Below are 26677 nucleotides of genomic sequence, written 5' to 3'. Positions count from 1 at the left end.
GATGCTTAATTTGAAGTCCTTGCTGTTAAAGGACCGCCCTCTGCTGACTTACACAGGATTGCACAACCACAGCTCAAAGACGGGAGAACCATGAAGTCCAAACACCGATTTTCCCAGAAGGGTGCAGTCCAGGTGAGTGCTTATCTCAGCAGGGTCTCACTGCTGCTCTGCATGCCAGGGCTGCTGTACAAGGTGGGGCCAACTCACCATGTGCAAGGCAAGCTGGGGGGCCAGCAGGATCTACAGGATTCTTCATGAAAGCTGTAGCAAAGGGGTGGTGTTTATACTATATAAAGCAGCTTCTTTGCTTGCATGTCACTAAATGTGTAGCATCTATACCAAACTTCAGAAGTGTCTGAGATTAGCTCACAGGAAACTGTCAGTTACAGTCTTCTAGATATATAACCTATTACAGAAACTCATTTTTGGAGTCACATACCAAATATTTTACGTAGTTTAGATTCTAGTGTATGGCAGGATTATTCTTACACATTCCTCTCTATTGTGTCAGCTGTCAACTCTGTAGAACTCAAAGTAACAAAACCAAAATCTTGAAAGCTTGTTTTTGTCTCATGTACACAAGCATTTTCAAATCTGAGTTATACTTACTCCAAGTGTGCCATCTGAAAATAATTTTCTATAGCACATAACATTTTTTCTACTTATTTTGTCAGACAATGTACCCCTTGCAACTCCCTTTCTTGTACTGGTACAGTCTTACACAGTCATGGTCAAATTCTCCCAAGCAAGAAAAGAATTAAAAGAGAAGGACTGATTTCCTGACTTTCCATACCTTTGTTCTTCCACTAATGGAAAGGACAGCTCTCTTTACACACTTTTGAAGTCTCCTCCTTACATTAAATTACCATGTAACTACTCTTTAACTATGCTTAAAAAAACAGCTTATCCATTTCCAATACACTATTCCCCATTATTTCAGAAATAAAGTTGTTAAAAAGTGACAAGATCAGACAAAGCAGAACTCCAAAGTAACAAGTGAATGCAAGACAATGATGTGAGAAACTGATCAAAGTTATTTAGACAAAAGGCAAATTTATGAACCAAAATGGAAAAGAAGCAACAACTTCCAAGTGTGTGACCAAGTTTAATGATACATCTGTTCTCTGAAACACTTGACCATCAATAACATTTCGTGGGTTATGATGCCCAGAATGTTACTTCATAGGTGTTTTATATGAATATTTACAAAGACTTTCAAAATTCAGTGGCACTAAACAAATAAACAGGAACTTAGAACTTTAAGCTACAATGCTTAAAAAATGTAAACAATTTATTTTACAGAGTTGTAAAATATAAGAATTTTCTAATGCAGCTTAATTTTATCTGGAAGGTGAATATATCCTGGTGCCCATGAACAAGGAATGCGAGAATTCTTTACACAAGTATTGTGCTCCAGTGTGCAAAAAAATTATATATAAGAATCTAAAGTCCACAACAATTAAAAGACAACAAAAATTTTCACGTCCTGAAGTTCAGAAATTTATAAAAACATTTACACATGGTTGATGACCCACTGATAACTTGCATAACTTAAAATTCTGAACAAGAACTACTACAAATTCAAGATCTTTCTCAAATGGATTTTTGTGCAAAGATCAGACAATCATTCAGCATCTTTTCAGCCATCCCTCCCCTCCATCCGTCTCCACTCTCACTCCTGACATCTAGTGGCCACAAGCACCACTATATTCTTCTTGATATATGTTCAAATTAGCGCATGTAACCAAAAGGCACACACCTGTGTGAATACGTTTTCGTGCAGAAACCTGTGCAGGTTCACAATTAAATTGCAAATATCTTTTTTTTTTTTTCCCCCAGAAAGTTTAGATTCTAATGTATGGCAGGATTATTCTTACACATTCCTCTCTATTCTATAAGCCCAGGTGTTAATAGGTACACTGCTTTCCAAGGATCCAATATTTAAGTAGCCTTAAAATAAAGATTTTAAAATAAATCAGCCGGTAACATTATTACATTAGATACTTTGCTTTTACCCACATTATTTATGGAATTTGAATCCCATAGTACCATAGCTTTATGCTGTCAGTTGCAAAATAATTAAGATACATATTTCTTTTTGTTAATGAAGACTTTGATTGCTCCAGTAAAGTCAGCTGATAAAAGCACTTCCGTGTGATCCATCTTCAATGCTCCTTAAGGAAAGAGAATAAACTGTTATTTCTATTTAACTGTTATATATATAAATACAAATATATATAAACGTTATTTCTAACTATTACTTCAAGAAACATCTGCATTTCTAGGAAAGGGACTATTACATTATATATGTGGTAGAGACAGACATACCTCATAACAGCTCAGATATAACAAGAATACACCTAAAGTACAAAGAGCACTAGCTATGCCCCTCACTTCATTTTCTCTGTGATTTTAAGAATACAAGAGCTGTCAAAATGTTCCACTGCTAAGTCACAAATATATCCATGCTCCCTACAAGGACTTTTGTTCCAAAGCCTCCCTCCCAAACTGAAAGTAGTTTTCTTGTTTTCCTTCTCATACCATGCTAACAAGCAGAGATCATCGTAAATACCTACCAGAGGGAATGGTATCTGCTGTTTCAGAATCTTCTCCTTTACTTTCAGCTTCTTGCTTATCAGAAGTTTCCAGAGATACCATCAAGCCAGGATTGGGAGCAAAAATCGCAGATGTCACCACTGCATTGTGCGCTTCAGAAAGACAACCCAATTTTGATTACATTGTTTCAAGGAATTATTAATCTTTACAAGAAACAGCAAGCATACATTTCAGTAAATATCCCAGAATACCAGTGCTAGTGGAACCAGGTAAGCTCATAATTCAAGGAACAATTTTCATTGTTTTACAAGATTGAGGATCTCAGCTCTTTGAAGTGCCCAAAACCAGTTGTCAAGAACTCTGAAGCACATTTAATATAAACAGTCATGCATTTTCCAAACACTTGGGTATGGGGGGCATGGTGGATAAATAGAAGAGAGCTGCATTTTTTTCTTTCATTATAGATTTTAAAGAACAATAAGAATGTTTGCATTTGTTTGCAAAGTTACTTTTCCATAAAGGATTTAAGCGTTGATGAGCAATCCATTTCTGCCAGTGATACATTACATTCATTTAGAATCTCTGACTGAAGCTACTTTGCCACTTGCCATCCCAGTCATGCATCCCAATCTCATGCATCGTTTTCCTGAGGACAAGGTTTTCTGACAGAGTCCAGTCATTAAAAGCCCACAACTTAATATCACCTTGCTTTTGAAATGCTAACAAGTTGTTCAAACTAAATGAATAGCACTGCCAAGCAAATTAAAACTGAAAGAAAAATATTTTTTTAATTTTTGAAATCATATAAGCTTTGATAAAACAAAGATCAAAAACTGATTTACCTTTAATGCCTTCCCAGAAGTCATTACGGTCTCTTCTTACAGACGTAAACTTGCTCAAGTCATGGTAGGTACTCCAAATATAAACATATTTATCTTCTGAACCACTTACAATATACGTAAAGTCATGGCTAAAAATAGAAAGAAGAAAAAAACATTACTTTCATTGGATGTTCAAGCAACTGTTACAACGGCACTTCAGATGACTTGCAACTTTACAAGTGCAGCCAGGCTAAGTTCACAACTCAAAACTGCTCCTTTATCTTTGAAGACTGTATTTTTTGATCTGCAGTCTCTAAAAAAAGGTATATGTAAGCTTCTTGATAAAAGAAAAAAACTTTGAAAAAACTGTTCTTGTGAATAAGACAACTTCATAATGGTGCACAGAAGCCATTCTCCTGCAGCATCTCGTATAATAGGGTAATACTAGAATAGAATAGGGTTAAATTAAACAGCTATGCTCAATAACAAAAAACTGGCATAATTTTTAGGCACAATTTGCTTCTGAGTCTGGGACCTGTGTGAACACCTGAGACTGTATAACAGGAATCGTTTGCAATACAAATTATGGGCAGAAAAAAGTCCACACAAGTGGAAGATGAAAGGCATTCAATAAGACTAACCAGATGACTAATACACACTGACAGAGACAAAGCCATACATGCACTCAATATATATATTGATATAATATATATCAATATATACTCAAGTATATAATTTACTTACTATATACATATGCTACTTATCAAAACTAATACCATGCTACAGTCTTGTAAGTAGAGATGACTTAATTTGGGAAATTAATCTTGAGCATGGGTCTGCACAAGATAACCTCCAGAGATCCCTTCCAACATCAGCCATTCTGTGAAACACCGAAACCATCTTTAAGCTGACCCAAAGACCACCAGATGACAACCAAGATTAAACCTACTATTATTCTCCTTAAACACCACCCTCCTGTGCTTAAACATCTAGCTTAAAAAGATAACCAAGCGTTTTTCCCCTTCAACTTCTAAAAGGCTCAAAGAGAAGTAGAATAGATGTTCTTCTCCCCTTCTGCCCTTCCTTTTTCTATCCTAAAAACTACTATTTCTGCGACAGTCACAGCAATACACCCAAACTGAGAAGAATATCTTAGATAAGCACAGGAAAACAGGAAAAAAGAATTCAAACTCAGATTTTCAGGCTGTTTCCTGAGAGTTATGATACACGGGGTTACTAACAGCCTTGAGCAATATTTGGGTGACCAACAACCAATCTACAACACAACAAAAGTAAGGGCATTAAATGTATTTACCACAGAGGAGAAAGAATACAGTGTTCCAGCCCTACCAGCTGCAGCACAGTTCTCGTAATTAGAATGATCATACTGTCAATATAAAAGGATTCAATCATTTATAGAAGGATCTCAGCCCATAGGCAGTTATGTCATTCTTGACCAGAGCCTGCAGTTACCTCTGTATTCTGAGCTAAGTGACGTTTCAGAGACTCACTTTCATACCGAACTAAACGGGTTATTCAACCAAAAGCCTCTGTACTTCATCTATGGTATTTCCAAAATTCAAGAACTCCTGTCTTACCTAAAGCTGGCTTTGATTTGGCTGCTACTGTTGACATAGCCTTTATATTTCATAGATAAAGACAAATCTCTTAGGTCATACAATCTGATTCTGGAATCATTTGATGTGACCAATATCTAGAAAAGATAAGAAACGTAGAAGAGAAAACCATTAGCATGCCCAAGAAGGAGCAGAGTTAATTGAAACAGTAAGAATTAAAAAAAAAAAAAAAAAAAAAAATCAGTGAAAGCCATCTACAAGCATTTTCTCAGTTTTGCATTAATCACAGAGTAAAATGTAATTTAAAAAATGTTTTAACACTATTCAGCGTTCTGTAAGTGTGTAACACCAAAGAGCAATTTTGTTTTAGGAGTCTTAGAAAAATCTTGATTTAAGCAAGTTACAGCAAATAGCTTAGCTGAGCAAGCAAAACAAACTTACTGAGCATTAGATATAAATGCCATACTGAGCCAAAGTTGCACTGAAAAACGGTACCTTATTTTCCCCAGGCAAAGGTTCAATGCCAGTAATTTTTCTTCCAACTCTATTTCGGCCTCTAGTAGAACGCACATGAATTTGTGTATGGTACTTCAAGTGCTGAAAATAAATTAAATTTTATCCTGATTTGAAATAATCATGTAAAAACTTCAATTTCAAGCTATTTTGCTTCAAGTTCTAACAGGTTTGATTCTTTATAGGTAAATTATAAGCATGACTTTTAAATCCATTTGTTCTTTAGCATGAGAAAACGGTTTCAAAACTTTTTACCTCTGTGTCGTAGAAGATGCATCTTCCATCATATGTGCCTATGACTGCATATTTGCCATTCTGACAGAAGTTGGCAGCTGTAATCAATTTTGTCTGCCCATCTACTTCATTCCATAATGCCACTTTTTTATCAGGAATGTTCCAGAGTCGAAGTTTCCCATCCAATGAACCACTTAAGAAGTACCTGTCATCCTGAGAGGACACACTGCATTAATCTCAGCTTATGCTATGAACATGCCCTTGAAGTATTTCCTTAAAATATTCCCACCCCACTTTGAAACAATCTCTTATCTAGAGCCTCCCAAATTAATTGATTATGAAGTTTCAGATTACTGAAAAGCCAACGTTAAAGTTACTGGTAAAAAGAGTTCAGTTTCTTAGAGATTTTAGACTGAATACGTTTAACCTTGTCAAAGGAACAGAAGTACTTCAAGTTAGAGAATTGTTTACTGTTACTTTTTATCCTCTGAACATAAGTCAGAAAAATACTAATCCTGTCAGGAGCTCAAAGTTCCCTTCAGAGTTCCTAATGCATCTATTAGTTACATATGAATAGATTCAGGGAATGCCAAAAATGCTTCTCTCCTTCAGTTTTATTAATATTAGGAAGCTCTGTATGGTTAAACGTACATTTCTGGAGATGTTTGATGAAGATCAACACACAGTTCTGGAACATTATCTAATGGGGATATTTTTGAAGTGTACAAATGCTGTTATTCAATGTGCTTTTAAAAATCAAAAGTAAAGGGGGAAGACTTGTCATTTCAAATTCTGTCTCTAGAAGAAACAGGGCAATTACACTTACCCTTGGATGGAATGCTATAGCAGTAACAAAGTCTATGTGCTGGAAACAGCAGAGACATTCTCTTCTTGATATGTGCCATAATCTGACAGTTTTGTCCATAGAAGAAGAAAGCAGGAAGTAATTCTGTGTAACAAAAGAATTCCACGGTTATTAATAGGCACAAACGTAACAGAAAATACAGGAGCAACCTGATACTGCAAATTTTGGCTTGCATTGCAGTGCCTTGTACATGCTTTCTTGCAACTGATAAATACGTTTAACAGTTCTAGTTTAACACTGGTTCACTGTGATGCAAAAATTTTCTTTACCACAGTATTTCCAGAGCATTGACTGTAATGCAGTATAAAAGAGAGGGTTTTATTGCAAAATAGAAGGGGTTGAGAACCTCTCCTGCCTAAGGTCCTCCAACCAGACTGAATTCTTAAATAAAATGACAAGTCTTCCAATATGAAGAATTACTCAAGTTAGCTTCATGTGAAACATTTCAGAAGTACAAGAAAATTTTCTAGTTTCTATTTAGTACAAGGTAATATATATTATGTTTTCAATAACTATAGAATCTGTACATTTTGCAAAAAACAGTGAAGTATATGGAAATCAAGAAAAGCAGTTAATGCCATAAATCAGAAATCACAAAATTGCTCAATGGAAATTCTTTTCCTCTCACTCTAAACAATTAAGCTAGCTTTAGTAGTGAATACACAACTAGTAAAAAAAAAAAAAAAAAAAGCTAGTAATTGTTACTAGCTTTTTTTTTTTTCCAAGACTTAGAGAAGTCTAAGAAGTTATTCATTTTATCAGTTATTTCAGATGCAATAAGCAATGTTTCTAAAAACCTTTTCTTTTAAATTCAAAAATTATTTCATATTGTTTATAAATATAGTTCCAATGACATTTGTCAAAAGAAAACAATGAAAACACAGAACTGTGATGTCTCTATTATGGTGCCTTACTTTAGACCAGGAAAGATCAAGAAGATCTGCTGTGTGGCCTTTGTATTTGCAAAATGGTCGTTGACGAAATGGGGCATTTTTATCATCTGGGTCTTCATCAACTCCACTGCAAATCTATCAGATAAGTGTTTTGAAACATTAGAAAATGTCAGTTGGAAAAATTAAAAATATAGCATTTACTGCTAACAAAATCTACAGGACCAATATGAATTGAATAACTACTCCTAGAAAAGTTAAAATAAACAGCACTGTCCTAATAAAAAAATAAAACAGTCATTTTCAAGTACAAACGCGCTGTGAAACATCATCTCAAAATGCCAAAACAAAGCAGCTCTACACTGTCCATCAATACAGCTTTTATTCAATGGGATAAGCTTGACAGCAATTAAAGCAAACAGTTGAAGATAAGTTTTTGGAACAGAGCATACCAAACTTGAAAGTGCATTTTGATTTAGAAAATAAACTGACGTATTTTTCAATATTCCTAATGCATATCAAGAACGTTAGCTTCCTAATAAAAGCGCCTTCCAGAATAGACAAGTGCAAAACAAGACTAGAAGTTCCTATACTAAAGCTGTCATGAAAAAAAATCAAAACAACAACCCTGCTGTGTGTGGCATATTCACTTAAGGGTAAGGAAAGATTCCCCACCACCAAGGCAACACATTAAATAACGCTACTGCTAAAAAACTTTACCCCCAATTTTATTATCTTTTTCTTACATTACTGAAAACCAAAAATAGAAAAATCCTGATTATGTAGATTTTAATGGCAAGCTTACAAAATATCTGAATACAAGTAACAATGTCCTAACTTTTGGTATGATATGTTCCATTTAATTCTATACAGATGTGTAAAGAACATCATGTTTTAACAGGCTTCTGAGTATCCTATTATTCAGCTTGCCTTTTCTCAGAAAAGGCAGCAAGTCAAATGTTAACTCCAAGTAATGCTCTAAGACAAAACACTAGGTCAAGAAATTCGATAATGTTTTTTCCTTCTTTAGTATTTAATTCTGAAATCTACTCTGAGGAACGAGTTAGTTGTCAAAAGGTCACAGCGAAGTTAAGCAGATTTTGTAATGCATTGAGTTTAATGACTTTTTCTTGCTTACATCTCATATATATGGGATAACAGTATTCAACTGAGGAAATCTGTTGATTAAACAGTTTGCCCATGCCTCAGGGCAAAAATTCTTTAATGCGTTTGGATGAAGTGACAACGAAGATTTGGCATTGCAGAACAGTGCAACTTCTCCCCCCACCTCTTTCCCTCTCAATATCTAATATGCATACCCCTGCATCAGTATCAGACTTCGAAGAATTCAGACTCTCTTGAGATGGGGAAGGAGAAACACGGCCTAGAACAAAGGCAGAAATTCCATGATCATCTCTATGTTACTACAAAACTAGAATTTCTAATGTTTTAGAGCTCTACTAATATACAGAAAGATACCTTCTGTGTTGTATTTCATTCGCATATTATTAAAGTAGTCAAAAGCATTTTTTAAAACCCATATTCTCACTACATTGTCCTGTCCTGCAGATGCAAGTAATCGACCACAGTGAGAGAATTTCATTGTCCAAACAGCACCCTGTAAAAAACGAAGAGATTGTAGTTTAAGTTAAAGTGCCCTTTTCCATAGCAAGAAACCCTTCTAGAATATCCACTGATATGATTTAGGACACACTATCAAGACACTGAAAGGTAGTTGTTAAAGCTTGTGGACAGCGTAACAAGCTTTGCAAAAAATAGTTGAAAAGATGAAGCATATAGGGAAGATTATTCTGTAAGAGAGGAGTTAAGGAAGCTCGATGTTGCCACAGCATTCTACGTAAAACTGATATGCTTACTAACAGTCAGCAAGGCAGGACTTATTTGCAGAAGTAGCAAGTATTTGTAGCTGTGCTTGAAGTTACCACAAGCTGCGTTATCTCTTTTTTTTTGAGTAATCATGCTTAGTTGCATTCTGGCACCCAAACCAAGTGCTACGTATATATAAATTAAATGAGCATTTCGCAAAGCCTGTGATGACAACAATTATTTTTCCAGTGCCAAGTTCAAAAAGTCAGCAACCAGTAAGAACACAATACTGCACAAGCAGTATTCAACCTCCTCTTTGTTATTTAATGAACAGCTACGAGGTACTTGATTCCACCAACCTAACTTTCTCTTAGGATACTTTTGGGTAATTTTCTAGGTTTTAAGAAGTCAGCTACTGGCTTGATGGAAACCTTATACAGATGCATTACCTTCAGGACCAGAAACTTCAGTTTTGGAGGGCAAGCTTGAACTCTACAGTCAAACTGGTTACTACAGGTCATTATCCTTGGTCTAACAGTTAAAGATAAAGGACAGCTTCAATTGCTGTTACACAGCTGCTGTCAGAAGTATCTGGGAAGTCAGGAATACTACAGTGCATTTCAGACTCTGCAGGGGAGCATGCACGCTTCAGTGATGGATGGGTAGTTCTGCTGCATCACTCTCCACAGTTGTCCTTTTGCAAGCATCACACTCCAGTCTCTTCCATCCTTATCATTCCAATGTATATACCCCATTAATCTCTCCCCACTTTTGCCTATGGAACCAATGTAGTGTTTCAGTTCAATACTTACAGTCAAATCTCTGTTAAGCAAAACAGCTTATTTGCTGCTGATTGGTTCAAACTCACTGCTCTGTGCTCAGTTCTGGTAGCGAATCATAGACTACTCAGCCTAGATTTGTAATTACAAGAACCAGAAAAACAAACTCTTCTGAGGAAAAGCTCTGGAGAATTCCTCATGCCTAAGTATGTGTAGACTACTGTTTTTTTTTTTCTGATGATCTCATCAAATCAGCTGAATTTCCATTTCTTGCCAGATGCGGTGGTTTTGCCATGCCAAAATATTACTTTTTCGGAACGGAAATTTCAAGAAGAAATTTGACAGTTATTTCTGAAGGTCATCAGAAGAAATGAAAAAAAGCCACAGAAGAAATTTGAGACATACCATATGTTCCCCGCTGAGATCCTGAACAACTTTAATTTGCTCAAAATCATAAGGTCCCTTGAAGCCATGTGCTGCTTTGAACTTAACTGGTCTTGTATATGGCATCCCTTCATCATCGCTGGAAGAAGGATCATCTTGATCTGTATGGAAGACTAAGAGGAACACAAATTTGGAAGTACATATTGCAGCATACATTTTTTCTATTAGAAAGCATTTGTGCCAAAACATTTTGGTAGCAAATCAGTCTTGAATTAGCAACTTTTGATAGGCAATTTTAAGATCTTAAAGTGAAACAAAAGTACTGTTGCATCAAGGTCTAAAAACACATTTACGCTGATTTTACGTTGCAGTAAAACAGTCAACACTAGAAGTAATTGCCATCATTTTTTGTTCTGCCCTGTTTCTTGCAACAAATTTTGCATTCAGCACATCCTGTGGTTAGCAATTTCTGTCAATTTAATGCATGCTGAAAATCATCCATTTAATTGTATTGGTTTCTATGTGCTGAAATGGCCAGGTGGTTTGACTGTGAAGCATAAGAATTGCAAAAACAGGTGGGGCAAACAGTCAGCGGTAACATAGGATTCTAAAGCACAGCAATTCTATAGCACTTATCTCAGGCTACGGTTAGACTGGCTTACTGAAGTATCATATATGCCTGAAAAAAAATAATGGTGAAACAAAGGGAGAATTCAGTTGTAGCTAGGAAAACTAATAGGAGCTCTGTTTTTATGAGAATATGGAATTGACTGTCAGAAAACTATCTGATTTCATTAAAGCAGTGAAGACAATCCCAACTTCTTACTTTGCTGGAATAACTTCTCAAAAAGTTTGTTTTCATACCCAGACAGCTTTCTAACAGCATAAAAAAATACAGTATTTAACTGATTTAGCCAAAAAGGTCATTCACCAGCTACTATACAAGAATTCATTCTCGTAGCCTGATATTCTCAAAATGCCTACTCAGCTACAAACTTTAAGAAGCCACATCATTATCAACTGTACAGTGGTAGCATACAGTGGTAAATGCCCCTCAGCCAGCTTCGATTTCAAGAGGCGTGAGGATAAACAGACTATTTGCGGAGCATGGAAACAGTGTCACTGACCTTCATCTCGAACACTCTTGACTTTATTTACAGCGCGTTCGCCATATTCTTCAGCAAGGTGCTTTGCTCGCTTTACAGATTTGCCGAGGAATTTTTTCAGCTGGGTCCTTAAAAAGCAAGGAAACTTTTTCAACACATAATACTGGCAAATTCTTATTTTCCCCTATTATGAATCAATAACTTTGTTTTGAAATGCAGTATTACTGTTTTCCATTATTGCTTCTAAAAATAAGCATTTAATTTGCCAGCAGTCATGTAACCTTTAATTTAACTGCAGAACAATGGGCTTACGTAGTTTCAGGTATCACTTGTACCTAAAAGTGAACTTGTTCAGAAGTGAGAAGGGGAACTTCAGGTTACTAAAATGAAATCTGACATTTCTTCGTAGGGACATGAAACAATATCTTACGTTTTCTGTTTTAACCTCCCTCCATCAGTGTCTGTTTGCTGCGTCTGTATTTTGTCTTCATCATCAGACTGGGCTGCATCATTACTAGGAAACACAGAAGTGATTGTTGTTTAGTATAAAATCATGCTAAATCTAAACTGACTGAAACATCAACAAAGTAGGATCTTTAGGATCCTACTATCAATGAAGTAGGAACTTTAGGATTCCACTTCATTCTTTCACATCACATATCGGAAATATACGGACACAATGTTAACCAAGTGATAAAACAGATCTTTCAATTGTTAGGAATCTTGATACTAAAACTGCATATATTCCCTAGGTACCAAAGATAGTTTCATAGAAGTGAGCTTTTCAATAACAGAGCAATGGAAAAAAAAAAAAGAAAAAAGAAATTATCTAATTTATAATGCACTTATTTTTAGGCATTAGGAAAAAAATCCGGTTTCTTGATGATGAAAATAGGGAAAGCATCAGTCTAGATATTCTTTTTAAACCAAGTTTTACAAATAGAATCAGTTTTAAGCATCAGAAGGGCCTAATGCTCTGCCGAGAAAAGGAAAACCCCCATGTAGTCAGCTGTAATGACCACAGATCTCACAGCACCACATTCTACTAAATTAAACACTGAGAAGCTTAAAGGAGGAGGTAGCATGAGCATAATAATTACTGTTTGTATTCAAGTACTTTAATTCATAAGGGAAACGATAATATTTAGCACATTTAGTGCTAACTGCAGTTCAGTTGGATTTTCAGAGATACTTCCCTGAGAGGTGCACATTCCAGTACTACCATCAACTTTTAGTTAAATTAGAATAATTCAATAAACAATTCTGTTGCCTCAATAAATAAGCTAGTTCATAAAGAGCTGGGAATTGAACGTGCAAATTAGAGACAGATTGATCAGGGATCTTAATTGCATAAGAAGAGTCCCCATGCATGCAAAAACAATGAGAGCAACAGTATTATAAAGAGCTGAAAGATATCATCATTCATACCTGACATATTCCTTAGTTCTCCTCATGATATGCAAAGTGAGGGGATTAATGCCTGTTGGCAACTTTTCTTCTGCCAAACTCAGGGGTATTTCTTCACCTGTATCAAGGTTTTTTATCATTACACTTGCTAGAATTTCCTATGGAAAAAATAAGGTGTGAAGTCAAGATGAGTTGATTAGGCTCCAAAACCTAGAGCAAAACAGAAATCATCTGGTCTTACACATTATATTACAGAATGATTCTCTAATTCATTATATTTTCTGAAGAAAGTTCAAGCTAAATTTGCCTTTGGCATGTTAGTGCAAGTGCTATCAACCACTACATGTAGTGAAACAATTACATGTCGTCACAAGCTTCAGTTTCATAGATCAGAAGTGAAGCTATACTGACATCAGACACTGCCTGACACCTTCCATGCTAATATGTAATTAAAAGATTTTGAATACCCTTTCAGATATTCTAGCAGCTGTAGTTTAGATTTAGTCGAAGAACCTTTACCTACAGAGAAAGAGTATTTAAACCTAGCAAGCAGAACACAAGAGTAAAGTGTTTTTTTGGAGCATGAGTATACCTGTTCAGCAGTAATAAACCACCCACAAACATACACCAATAAACTGGTAACAGTTTGATAACATCACTAGGATTATTGCAGTTTATAAACTGAACAAACTATTTCTTAATATTAGGAAGGTCATTCTCTTATTGCTGACTGCTTCCTTTTTCCTATGCGTGAAAAAAATATCAAGTTTCCTGGTGTTCCCTTATGTTGAATCTTGTACTATGTTTGTACAGCTACAAGCACAGACTCGTATCATCCCATATCTATTACACCTCATGCTTTCAAACACTAATACCCCAAATGACTCAGGAACTATGAAGTCTTTATGTGGACAAAGTCAGCATGTTGTCCCTTCTACTTGAGCCTTTAGTCACAGCATATAGTGGGTCAGAAGGCAAGAGTGATGTGACTATACCATTTAACTCAGACAGGAAATTGCAAGCACAGAAAAGTACTATGTATAGACCACATTTATTACTACCTCATCTGTGAGCTCTCTTCCAGAATTAGACCTCGGTCTTTGTGGTCCAAGTACTTCATTTGTTGTATGACCATCAGCTGCTTTCCCATTTTCCTGAAACATTGCAAATATAGAATACATAATCTCTAGTATAACAACAGAATCAAAGAAAATATTAGTTATTCTCAGTCTCAGAACCACTTCCCAATACCTGTGCAGTGACTATTTTATCTCCACTAGTTGCACTTGCCAAATCCAAAGAAGGCTGAGAATCCTTGGGCATGCCTTCTGTTGCTGTAGCTGGAGTTAAAAGACCACCAGCTGTGAAATTCTCTCGAGGAACTGGAAAGAGATTCATATCAGGAAGAAGAGCATAAAACTAGCCATGGACAGGCTACACAGTTTACTGGAGTCCTAGCATAATAGTTTAACTCCCAAGCACCCTTTCCGGCAAGTTTTTTTTGTTTTTATACCAACCACCACTATAGGTGTCTCATCACTTACATATTTCATACGTAGCTGGATGCACAAGCATGGTTTCACACCTAGTTCTCTTAAATTTTATTAAGAAACTTTTTTTTTTTTCCCCTTTTGATCATTTTTCTAGTAACCTAGAACTACTCGTTTTCATGAAGCCTCAGATTACACCTTGACTTGTATTTCTATGCTAATACATATTGCAGATACTTTATTGTAAGATACTTCTGCAATTGTATCACGTGTTTTTTTTGTTTTGTTTTGTTTCTGCATTACTGTGGCCAATTCTCTTTGCTGCAAAAGTAGCTATTTTGGTAAAATGTGTCCGTACGCAAGAAAGTCCATGAATTAGGAACATTTGTAATGCAAAAGGGTATTTTTACATTGTAAGAAGCTAAGATTGTTAAAAGACTTTTTCCTTTTCTTTACAGGTCAATTAAACTGAAATCACAAGATTAAATGATTCTCCACTCAAAACACAAAAACAGTAACCGTGTAGACACCTAAAGCCATTTAAATTGAATACTTGCCTTCTAAAACAGGTTTTTGCACTTCAAAATCCAGTTCACTCTTTTTTTTCCGGGGTGGTGGAGCTGGCCGTGCAGGTGGTGGTGGTCTTGGTGGGGGAACATTTGTTGGAGGTGGTGGTCGTGCTGGAACAGGCTTCTTTGTGCTAGCAACTATATCAGGTTCTACAGTAAGCTGCCTTGGAGGTTTTGCTGGAGGCATTTCTTCTGTTGTATGAAGGTCTTTGGTAGATAAATCTGAAGCTACTTGCTCTAAAGCGTTTGCCTCTTTCTTCTCTGTTATGTCCTCATTTTTTGATGTTTCTTCTTGTGCTTCAGTTTCATTCATTTTATGGTCAGTCATATTTGTTACTTCTGTTAATTTATCAATTTCCTGTTCCTCAGAAGTAAACAAAAGCTTCCCAGACTTCAGGTCAGTGTCCTTACCCATACTCTGACACATTGGTTCACTTGGATCTTCTTGTAATGGTATTTTAGCTGCTAATACTTCTGGAATATTACTAATGATACCTGCTCCAGCAATCCAAGCATTTGTATCTGAAGTTGGAACACTCAGTCCTTTTCCTCTAGTACCTAAGGAATCATCATCCTCTAGCTGCTGTGCCTTCTGGCTTTCTTCTATAATACTGTCAATAATCTAAAGAAATGAAAAAAGAAATTCTATTGTTAAACAGCAGGCACTCCTGGAGAACACTTACCAGTTGGTCTGTACAATACCCACAAAAATCCTTCCATTGAAGAGTTGCTTTGCATTCAAAATACGTTTTGCTTAAAAATTCTGGAGATTAAAACCTAGGTGCAGAAATAGGCATATCTGAAAGATAAAAGTGAATAATTTCCACTCCTCTAACTTAGTTTGAGACAGCTGGTTCTGTCTCAAAAGCTGTTCAACCCTCCAAGCTCTCACACACTGATACATACGATCCTGTAAACCACACAATTTATCACTAATGAATCTTAAATTTGTTTTCAGAATGCTTAGCTTGATATTTACACTTTAGATGAACAATCTCACGTTAACGATGAATTCTAACCTCTGTCAGTTTTCAGATGACAACTGATTAATGTTATTATTTAGTATTTCTTGTGTGATGATGAAAAAGTAAAGCAGTATTTAGCTAACCTCTTTTGAATCATCTTGTTTCATTTCTTGTACAAAGGTTTCATTTCCAGCTTTGTGTAGTTTGCTGTCTAGGTCCTATGAAAAAAAAACACACGTAGAAGGTAGTAAGAAGTTCTTCAATAAACTGATCTGAAGTACAGCTACAACAAACTAAATAGTGTAAGGAAAATAATTCTGCAGCATTTTCACCCGCTGTCATATAAACATGTACAGTACACAGAAATGCACTGTACACAGGAATATTATTTCACACTAGTGCACACAGAGTCAGCCTGCACACTAAACAAAAATGCAATTCAACATTTGGTGTTCTACCTTCTCCTTGCTACTGTTGCAGTGTAGGGAAATCTGATGGAACAGACTCCATGATAAACATTAATATTTTTTCAAATAAGATTTCTTTTATATGCATAAGTTCTATATATTTAACAGGTTGCAACCTCAACTGAGATAAAACTGAAGGTAGCATGAAATTTAGAGAAATACATGTATTTAATAATCTGGAGGAAATAAAAGCTACAAAAATATTTTGCTGTTTATCAGGTTGTGGGAAAGGATGCAAGAACTGTATTATCACCATTTATGACAGAAACAATTAGAAGTTAGCAGGTTAAGATAGGCAGATCTATCAAGTAGTCACAAAAACGCCTTTGAGGTTCTGACATGGAATCTTACCTTCTACTACAATAACTATATCTAGCACTATTTTTGCTATCAGTCATCTTCATGCAGATTCTTCTGAAATTTATATAAACTGTAGCAGAACAAATGGAATTACTAGATTCAAGCAAAAAAAAAAAACAAGAACATTTTCAAAACATTTGGATAAAAGACTGCATGAATATTCAAAACTGAGTATACCATTTATAGTTTCTATATGTATCATCAACACTACGAGTATATTACACTAGTGATGTGAAGTCAGTTTGCAATTTAAGAAGCATAGTTTAGAAGTGTATAAATAGCATCAACACTCTGGCATATCCTATCAAATGAAGAATAAAAGATTTCACTAGAAGTGGGTTTGTGTGCCAAAATAAAGCATTCAGTCTTTGCAATTGATTTAATTACTTTTTATTACGCAAGACTTAAAGCTATCATCCTTAGGATAAGCAGCCCTGTGAACAGAAGAATTAGACTACATATTGGGCATGCTAGGTATGGAAATCTATACAAAGACTTAAAACAGGTCTGAAAATACCCTAGCTGTGAGTAAAAATATTCAACTCCCAAAAAATCTTGTGTTCAGAGAAGTAGTTTATACCATAGAAGGATAGTGCTTTAACCAGAAGCCTACCTTAACCTCAGTTAGTATGGTCTATTAACACATTCATCATATGCCTTCTGTTTGCATGTTGTTGGTTTTTTTTTTTTGTTTGTTTGTTTTTTTGACATTGCCTGCAAATACTATATATAAAAGCCGTATCAAAAGTGGAATTTGATAGAAACTCTGAGGTTGGAAGGGACCTCTTGACTAATGGAGCAGCCCAGAGTTTGTCTCACAAAAGAGAAGGACTTCTCATTACTGGATCTAAAAATTGCTACCTAATAAGCCAACAACTGCTCAAAAAATTAAGGGAAAACAAATGTATCTTGACCAATTCCCTTAGCTGAGATACAGAATTGTTGTTCTTCTACTCCTTCTTGCCAACAGATATAGAACTCTGATAATTCCTGCAGAGGTCAGCAGTCCTCAGCTGTCACCCCACAATGTTAGAGCCCACAGAGATTAACTGTTACCATTATAAAATATTTTTGTTGGGCTATTAATTTAATTTAGCTTACACGGCTTTGGATATACACAAAATAAGTTATTCTCCATATTAAACATTTAATTCACGTTTTTCAGTGAGTATTTTAAAAAAGACCTCTCCTTTTTTGACTTTGAAAGATTTTCTGGCTACGTAGTGCTGACAAAAAAAGATGTTTCTTCTAAGATATTCAGCTAGTCAAAAACTTTTTATAGCATATTAACACACACTAATGTTTGGGGAAAAAACACTTGTAAACATTCACCTTTTAGAGCTTTGACCTCTAGAAATGGAATGTCACGCAGAGACAGCTGCAGTTACAGAAAAATTCTTCTTTCCTGTCCACTCCCTTCCCCACCTTCCATACAAAATCTTTCTAGTGCAAGTGCAAGTTCTATTTTGCTTTATCACTAAAAATCTGTCTTCAAAGATATAACTTAAATACTGAAGTGTAACCAGTGCCTACAGTAGCCCATTGTATTAATTTCTAATTTTGTTGACATTTTATCTCCCACACCTGTTAAACTTTGGACTTAAGAAATAATTCTTCCCCACTCCAAGACAAACTATACCATTAGTCACACACTCACTGAACTGATATGGTACCAATAAGAGAAGGAATTAATGCTTCAGCTTCAAAAACAGCTAAACAAGTGACTTAGGAAGACACTTAGAAAAAGAAAAAACTATAACATGCAAAACTTTATAGCTAAAAATTCTCCACATTTCAGTCAACAAAATTTGACATTAAAGTTAGTTTAACTGCGATGAGTTTAGTCAGAATGATAGTTACGTTTCCTGAAAGGTTTAAACATGTAATACTTTACGATTAAAGGGATATTAAGTAGAACACAAAATAGGGGATAAGTCTGTTCCACAAGAGATACCATAAGATATTGTATCACTGTAAAAAAAAAAAAAAGATTATTGATTTGCTGGCAGCTGGAGACCAGAGTACTATAACTTATTTTCTAACACTGCTGACGAGTCATAAACACTTATTTTGTGCGACCAGCATTTTTAGGACAGTGTCAAGTGTGAAGTCTTCTTTATTCCATGTGAAAGTATTGCATAGTACCACATTTGGCCCTTCTGAGACAGGCAAATGAGTGTTATTTGTACAATGTTCCAACTCTTCACCTATTTAATGTGTGTCAGATTTCAGCTGCACTGTCACTGTGCACAGATGCAGCATACCAATTACCTGTGTGGGAAGTGGCAATGCTGTCTCAATAAGCTAAATATAGTATTTTATTTTCATATAACTTAGAGGGGAGGCTTTCTGAAGTATACACACAAAGATTTTGCTTGTTTTGAAGACTGAAGGGAGCAGACTCAACTATTTCAGATAAATTCTGACCAAAAGAACAAGTCCTGCAGGAACTTACTTCCTATTCACAAATCACCTGAAAGAGGACAGTCTAGTAATTGGGTACAACTCAATTGTATTTTTTATTTTTTTTGAATAAAATTAGCTTCATGACATGTTAACATACTGTAAATAAAAGTAAAGTTGGAACTTCAAGAGATGTAAGCCCAATGGTTGCTCCCTACAGCAAGGAAAGTCTACAATTTCCTGTCTGTGTAGATGTTAGAACTACCATAGCACAACTACATTAGGTGAAAATGCTTAGCACTATGTTCATCAACAAATATTTGTCTGATTTTAAGAAACTTACCTTTAACACATGGGATCCAACTTTCGTTGGTGACCTGTTAGAAAGAAAAGACAGACTTAAGTACAGCTCCAAGAAAAATACATCTCTTAACAGTAAACTTCATATTAAACAATCTCTAACAGAGTCTTCCTTTACGGTTAATGTATACTCGATGCTTCACACAAGCAAAGTGAATGCTCCTGATACTTCTCTCTTTTACAAAAAATGTTCCACATAGACGTAAGTGCCCAACTAAGATGCACAGATCTACTGGAGGCTCTATAATCCCTGACAGTTTCTCAGCTCAAGTTTCTAGAAACCGTTTTTCTATCACCCTTTTCTAAACTGATGCTATTCCAAGCAGACATTGAAGAACATCTCCCATTATAGATACTTTAAAATCAGCATGTTTATACAGAAAGCACAGGGTGGACACCAAAATGGGAAGCAGAAGTACAAACGCCCTAGTATCTTGCAAATCAAGTGCCTGAATCCTAATCTGTAGTGTCAACATTATCATAGACATTTTGCTTTTCAACATCTCTAGTAATTGAAAACTCTTGTTTCTAATCACAATGCTAAATGTAACTATAAGCATTTACATCATGAAAGGAGAAAAGCAGTTTTGCACTGCTTGCTTTCCAAAATCCATACTCTGAAGCAGTTAAGTTGCATTAGCATCCACTCACACACAACCTCTCATATCACTAATCACATGCAACAAGGTATCAAAGGGGACTGGTATCAAATAATTACTTCTCTTCAGATCACCATGCAATCCCATCTGTGAACTGTCAACCTTTATTATATCCTGAAATTGCATTTTCACGAGATTTTCAGAATTCTAGAAGATACTTAAGCAATGACTCACTTGGTTTATTATGTCTACAAGATCTTACGAATACATAAAGAAGTTTGTCAGTCATAATCAGAACCAAGTTACAGATTACAGCCTTACAGGTTTAGCACTAAATGTAACTACAATCTGGAGTGCAAAATCATCCCAGGTAGCTACCAAGGTCAGGGACATTCAACAATTTGTATCATCTTGTACCAACCAATACAGACAAATACAGATTTCAGTCTAATTTGACCCTCCTGACTCCAAAATGATGGCTTTAAGAGACAATATCTTCTGAAAAAGACATACTTCCAACTAGTTTTTTTAAGAATTTTGGTTCTTTTTTAATTATACTTTACTGTTTGAGAATATTTTAAGGCAACAAGAAAAGACTGCACTTTTACAGCAGAGTTAAGGAAAGCACAGAGGATTTGTTTAAAGACTATGTTATGTGTAACTAATTTAATCTCTTAAACTGGTATCTGTGCAGACCTTGACATTTAAAACACACAAGATCTGTAACACAGTTTCAAAGAATGCTCCTTTCTAGAAGGTACTGACCACGGTGTGCAAAGTGAGCAATTGGTATTTTGACCTGAAAAACACACATGTCTTTGGTCTCCCATAATAATATATTGCTGGGAAAGACTAGAACCTGTGCTGAATTTCTTGTTACTGAAATATTTTCAATTCTACTATCTACTCTTGGATTTCCACAGAAACAGAGGTCAAATTGTGTGTCAGTTCATTAAATACACAAAATGACTTCAATAATGAAACACGTTTTATAATTACTACATTAATGCCTAGGCTTCAGCAAGCACATGGTCCAGTTGTACAAGGTACTGCTTAGACGTTACAACCTAAATAAAGTGCAAATCCCTACTTCAGTTTTCTGACACTTCCCATCAATTAGCACATCGCTGCCAGTACAGGCAAATCATTCCTCCAACTGGGTAACAAAAAATGCAAGCTGCAAAAAGACTGAAACAGATGTTATTTCCCATTGTTTTACTCAGATGCATTACAACAAAGCTGCTTAGGGGATAAATGCTAGAGATCACAGGTATAGAATATAACTGTACTGATTGCTTGATTTATTGAGCATACAAGTCTAATGTTAAGGTAAAGCTTTGCCATTTAAATTACCATGCTTTGAAAACATTGCAAAGCTTCCATGACTTTGGCAATGCTACCACTTTCAGATGTGTTCATAATATAGCCACGTAAGTTCAGTGGCTTCCCTGAAAAATATTTTGGCCGAAAAATTTTCAGCTATTCAATATCATTCTCTTAGTCACGATTAGTTGCTGCTTACGCGCTATTACATTTATAAAGAAAATAAGCCAAAGAGCAAGTTTGGTAGCTGAAGTATCTCACAGGTCAACACTACTCCGCAATGGTCTCGCCTTCCCAACCATGTGAAGTTACCAGCCTTCTTCCCATTCAGTTTTACGTGAAGGCCAATAGTTTTATAGACACTGCATCTGAAATTCCTGCCTGTATGTGTTTCTGCATGTAGCAGCAAAAGCGTTTGAAAAGATTTTCTATGTAGATCAACAACCCAATAACCAAATACTGATTTTGCTTTGAAAGGTCTGTGGCTTTACAGGGTTATCAGGTAAAACATAAAGACTGACACACCACAGAAAATGCAAGAACTTCATTTTGTTTTCTCATATGATTGTTCAGCAAATAATATGATTAAAACTTTCATAGCAACAGATTTTGTAGATTACACTTCAAATAAAATGCTTCTAGCTTCAGTTTTCTTATGATACCATTGTAATACCAGTTTAACAAAGGGAGAAGTTCAAGGTTATCCATAAAGATTAGGCAGTAGTCAAAGAAAAATCCTATTTCACCCGCTCATTTCACCTGAACAAACATAACCACATGTCTGACTAATATCTAAGTCAAACAAACTCCTGAAGAACTTTTTTGTATTTCTTCAGCTGCAAAATTCATCCTAATGCTGACCAGACTGCATGAGGCTGTCTCTCCCACTCGTAGCTCCAGCCCAATACCTTTTCCAACAAGTAACTCAATCTTTACTAAGCTTCACATTTTCAACTTCTTGTTGCTAAGTTTTGTGAGAGAAAAAAAAATAAATTACATTTAGCCCTTCAAAAAACAAACCCAGTGTGCTAAACGATTCCCGTTGGTTGAACTCCGGAAGTAAACTGCCTGATTTCCTGGGAGGATGAACATTGTTACAAAGAAAGCGTGGGAACAGGCAGATGGAAAGAGATTCAAAGGGTATGGACAGTTGTTGCACCTTGTACAGAAGATACAGGCTCAACCTCAGCCAGCACAGTACTTACTGGTGTCCTTCAGCTTGCAGAGGCACACCATGGTTTCCTCCCTCTAACTCAAGGCTGGCCTGGAAGCTACAATTATTCCTGAAGCTGCTCTCTGTGGTAGTCCACACCTTCTAAACCACACCGAGTCACTACTGCAATGCACTGTTTGAGCTAGCCTTGGAAAGCGTGTGGGATCTTCAGCTAGCTCAGGATGCAGAAACCTGTCTGCAGTGCTGCAAGGCACTACAGCGAAGTGATGAGTGCTCCACTTCCTGCTGACTTCAGTTTTGTGCACTGGCTAACACACACACACACAAAGTTGTGCTAAACACGTCTCATGTATAAACAGGGCACACCTTAACATTATCCAGCTTCCTACAAAGAAAACTCATTTCTTCAGGAAAAGCGTTGAAACATCTTTAGAAAAAAAAGGACTACTGAAGCTAGAATTAAGAAATTAAATTTCTGAACGTACCACACAATATTTCTCTTTACCTACACCGTCTCTTGAATCTAGTGCCTTTTATTTGGTTTCTTATAACAAGTTTTTAGGATAAGAGTATAGCAGGAACAAACTTACTCCTTGCTATTAAGTATATGATATTCAAACTAATAGGTTTGGCTATTCTTGATTTGAGTGGGTAAAGTGCTTTTCCTATTTATGAGATAAAGTCAGTCACGCCTGCATCCAAACAAGGGAGCCTTACTTCATATTCTCTTCTCTCAAAGCCGACATCCTTCTTCATGAGAGACCCAGAAATTATTAGAGACATGAAGACCTTTTCTAGACCTTTTCCGTAGTTATGGTCTTTTGAAAGCAGAGTGATAGAGGTTGAATAAGGACATTTTCTGTCACACTACCTCTTCCTCGCCAATTTGTTGACCGTACAACAAATAGATGCCTTCATTGACTGGTCCACATAGGCACCTTGGTTTCTTTTTCACTAGTTATCTTAAAAAGCTTTCAGAAAGGGACATTGCTTTTGACCTAGCTATCAGTAAGATGGACACTCTCCATATGTCATGACAAAAGCAGAGCTACCCACAAAAGGACAGATCTACCTGCAGCAGACGTGAAGGATATAGGCCTCCCCAGAGGCAAAACAATAGTCTCCAAACATCTCATTTAAACACACTTCCCCTTACAGAAGTCATCAATCCATGAGCTACCTCAGTTCACTATTATATGACAAACATTTTGTAACAAGTTCTGTAATTTTTTACTAATTAATCCTTTTAAAGCACCAGTTCATATGTGTATGTGAGGATGCAGATACGGTGCTTTCCTTGAGAGCGAGAGTTTAATCTTTGGAAACCCAAACTGCAGGTGGGAACTGGGAGCTTACATCCAACTTGAAAATTCCATTCTTGCATATCACAAGAGATAACTAGCAAAACAATTAAATAGCAAAGAAGTTGCCACTTTCAGAATTTCTGTATCAGCAGTTAGTAAACTTCCCCACACAGGGCAGAAGGGAGGAAGCTACCAAACCCACAATTTTAATGAGGGCAAATATATCTACACTACTTTGCTAAAAACTGGCTGTAACATGCTGTAAAATCAATTCCCAAGTCATTTTGCTGATATCAGAATGGTGAATGCACAAAGAAAAACCTCTAACTGCAGAGGGTCACATGAACTTGTTTTCAGTTGCCCTTCTTCCCATGAGGTTTTGGGTTGTTTTTTGTGGATCTCAACTCAGTACACATACAGGTCTCAAAACTACAATCTACAATCCTGCTTCCAAGAAGCATGCAATGGAAATTTGAAATTAGCTCTTAAGAAACCTCAGAGCTTATTTAGAGAAAATATTCTCAATATTGTTAGTAGAGATTCAATGTCAGATGAATAACAGATTCAGTATCTGCACTGCAAAGTAAATCCTCTGAGATTAACTCCTTCCTTGACTCAAGCTGACTGATCTCTATCAAATTGAGTCAACGATGCATCCTTATAGGTTATGGAAGAGCAATACAAAACCAAAAAGCATCTTCAGTTTTAAGTTATTAACTTCATATCAAGTTCTGCTTAGATACAGGTGGGGGAAACTTTCAAGCCTGGACATATGGCATTATTTGTATCAAATAAAAGGCAGGATATGCAGTCAGGTCAGATTTAATGGCTCTCTTGAAGCAAAAGATGTTTCCTGCTTCCCACTTCTGCTTCTAGCCACACAATCCCACACCTTTACCCTCTCCTGTCCCTGCCCTCCCAGATTCTAGCTGTTTTAACTTACTGAATAGGTTTTGCTGTTTCTAGTTTTCAGCTGCTTTGAATTCCTGAGTTAAAGCAACTCAGGAGTCTGATGACCACTACTGCCAGGGCAAGGTTAGCTGGAGCAACACAACACTTCAGCAACAGCATGCTGTTAATTTGGCTCACCATATCTTGCAGAACTGTGTGCCAAGATGTGCTTTTCATGGTGCTATGTAAAAAGCTAAGTTCAGAAGAGCTTTGATACAGGATGTGGGAGTGAGCAGCACAGGTCTAGTTTTTCCTTTGTTCAAGGCATCCAGCAGCCACTGGCACACAGATTAAAATGAGCTCTTAGTCAATTATTAAAGCTTCAAATGGCTGGATCCCACAATCCATATCTTATTGCTCTTCAAACAACCTACATGAAACCTCATCTTGCGAGATCAAATGATGGAGAGGTTTGATCCAGGCTGCGTGAAAACCAGAACTGATACAACCCATAACCTGTTTTAGCACAAAACCAGAAAGATATTTATAAATTAAAGAAGAAATAATGTGTTTTACTAACATTAACAACGTAGTGACGCTGTTTGAGGTAACAGCTCTGAATCTGCACTATAAAAACGCTGTTAAACTCACCGCACGGAACCCCACGCTTGCATTTCACAAGACACGTCAATGCAACGCTGTTAAAAACAAGTGACAGGGTGCACCAGAAGTTGTTTTACGCACAGCAACAGTTCGCCTGTTGCTGGGGGAGCCTGCTCTCTCCTTTTCCCCCTGAAAGCTCTTTTATTTTAATCGCGCTCCAGAATCAGTTCCGCCAGCCCTTATTTCATCACACATCTTTTCCAAACCTTACGTGTCGCTGCCCCAGACGGGCCGTTACCATCTCACCAACACCACGCCTGCTGCCAGCCCCCAAAAGAGCCCCCCGAGAGCCCCCCCAGTCCCTCGCATCCCCTTGCCTGTCTCCTCACCACCCTCTCCAGCAACCCCCGGCCGAGCAGGGCCCCCCAACCCGGCCCAGCACCCTGCTGGGGGGCCGCAGGGCTGAGGCAGGGCTCCACCGCCCCGGGACCCCCACACCTCAGGCGAGGGGGCGGCCGCATCCCCCTCCCCTAGGGCCGCGCTGAGGGCAGGGAGGGAATCGAGGGCAGGGCAGGGTATGGCAGGGCAGGGCAGGGGACTCACGGCGTGGGGGAGGCGGCCGCCAGGTGCACGTCCTCGGGCGCGTCGTAGAACTCCTCGGTGTCGCTGTCGGAGGCCATGGCGGGGCCGGGCCGCACGGAGCGGGGACCGGGCCGGGCCTGGCCGGGCCGCCGCCACCTCGGGGCACGGCGGGGGAGCGGGCGGGGGCCGCGGGGCTCTCGCGAGAGGGGCGGCACCGCCCTGTGCCGGGCGGAAGGGCGGGAGCAGGCAGTATGGCGGAGCCGCCTCCCGTCATGGCGGCTCCCCCTAGTGGGGCTGTTGGGCGCCGCGCTGCGCCCTTCTGCTCGCCTCGACCCGCCCCTGGCTCGGCCCTGCGGCTGTGCGCCGTCCCAGGGCAGTGCGGGGTGCTGAAGAAGAGGGGAAAGGCGTGCTGACAGCGCTCTTGCCCACAGTTCTGTCCCCTTCCCTCCCCTCTGGCCAGCCCAGGGTTGCAGGGGCTCCGTTATGGGCTATGTCCGTCAGTCAGGGATGCCAGGTGCAGGAGGGCTGGCTCAAGCCAAGAATCACATTTTCACAGAATCACAGAATTTCTAGGTTGGAAGAGACCTCAAGATCATCGAGTCCAACCTCTGACCTAACACTAACAGTC

At 37.5% G+C, this 26677-nt stretch overlaps 1 protein-coding gene across 2 annotated transcripts; it reads right to left on the bottom strand.

The window, feature by feature from the left end:
- Positions 1-1094: 1094 nt before the first annotated feature.
- Positions 1095-26223, bottom strand: WDR44 (WD repeat domain 44). Of its 2 annotated transcripts, none has more exons than XM_084293880.1 (20): positions 26071-26223; positions 19557-19590; positions 16127-16201; positions 15007-15640; positions 14211-14341; positions 14021-14113; positions 12981-13117; positions 11983-12066; positions 11574-11680; positions 10468-10619; positions 8936-9074; positions 8776-8840; positions 7481-7594; positions 6528-6650; positions 5723-5914; positions 5450-5551; positions 4976-5091; positions 3399-3526; positions 2577-2708; positions 1095-2174 (listed from the first exon to the last, which is right to left on the bottom strand). In XM_084293880.1, exons 1-20 carry the CDS (start codon positions 26145-26147, stop codon positions 2080-2082), a joined length of 2730 nt encoding a protein of 909 aa, XP_084150006.1. In that variant the 5' UTR covers positions 26148-26223; the 3' UTR covers positions 1095-2079. The 2 variants fall into 2 exon arrangements, with proteins under 2 accessions (XP_084150006.1, XP_084150007.1); XM_084293881.1 differs by having other exon boundaries at positions 1095-2171.
- Between the last annotated feature and the right edge of the window lie 454 nt (positions 26224-26677).

The sequence above is a fragment of the Netta rufina genome, assembly GCF_964035555.1.
Source record: "Netta rufina genome assembly, chromosome: 12".
In the NCBI taxonomy this organism is placed as follows: domain Eukaryota; kingdom Metazoa; phylum Chordata; class Aves; order Anseriformes; family Anatidae; genus Netta; species Netta rufina.
This window is presented reverse-complemented; position numbering and strand designations above follow the sequence as displayed.

Bases quoted from the DNA above. Each gene is read 5' to 3' on its own strand.
- WDR44 (XM_084293880.1), bottom strand. From the start codon at position 26,147: ATGGCCTCCGACAGCGACACCGAGGAGTTCTACGACGCGCCCGAGGAC. The intron at 19,591-26,070 runs GTGAGTCCCCTG...TCTTTCTAACAG, and splicing joins GCGGCCGCCTCCCCCACGCC to GTCACCAACGAAAGTTGGAT. The intron at 5,915-6,527 runs GTAAGTGTAATT...GTGTCCTCTCAG, and splicing joins CTATAGCATTCCATCCAAGG to GATGACAGGTACTTCTTAAG.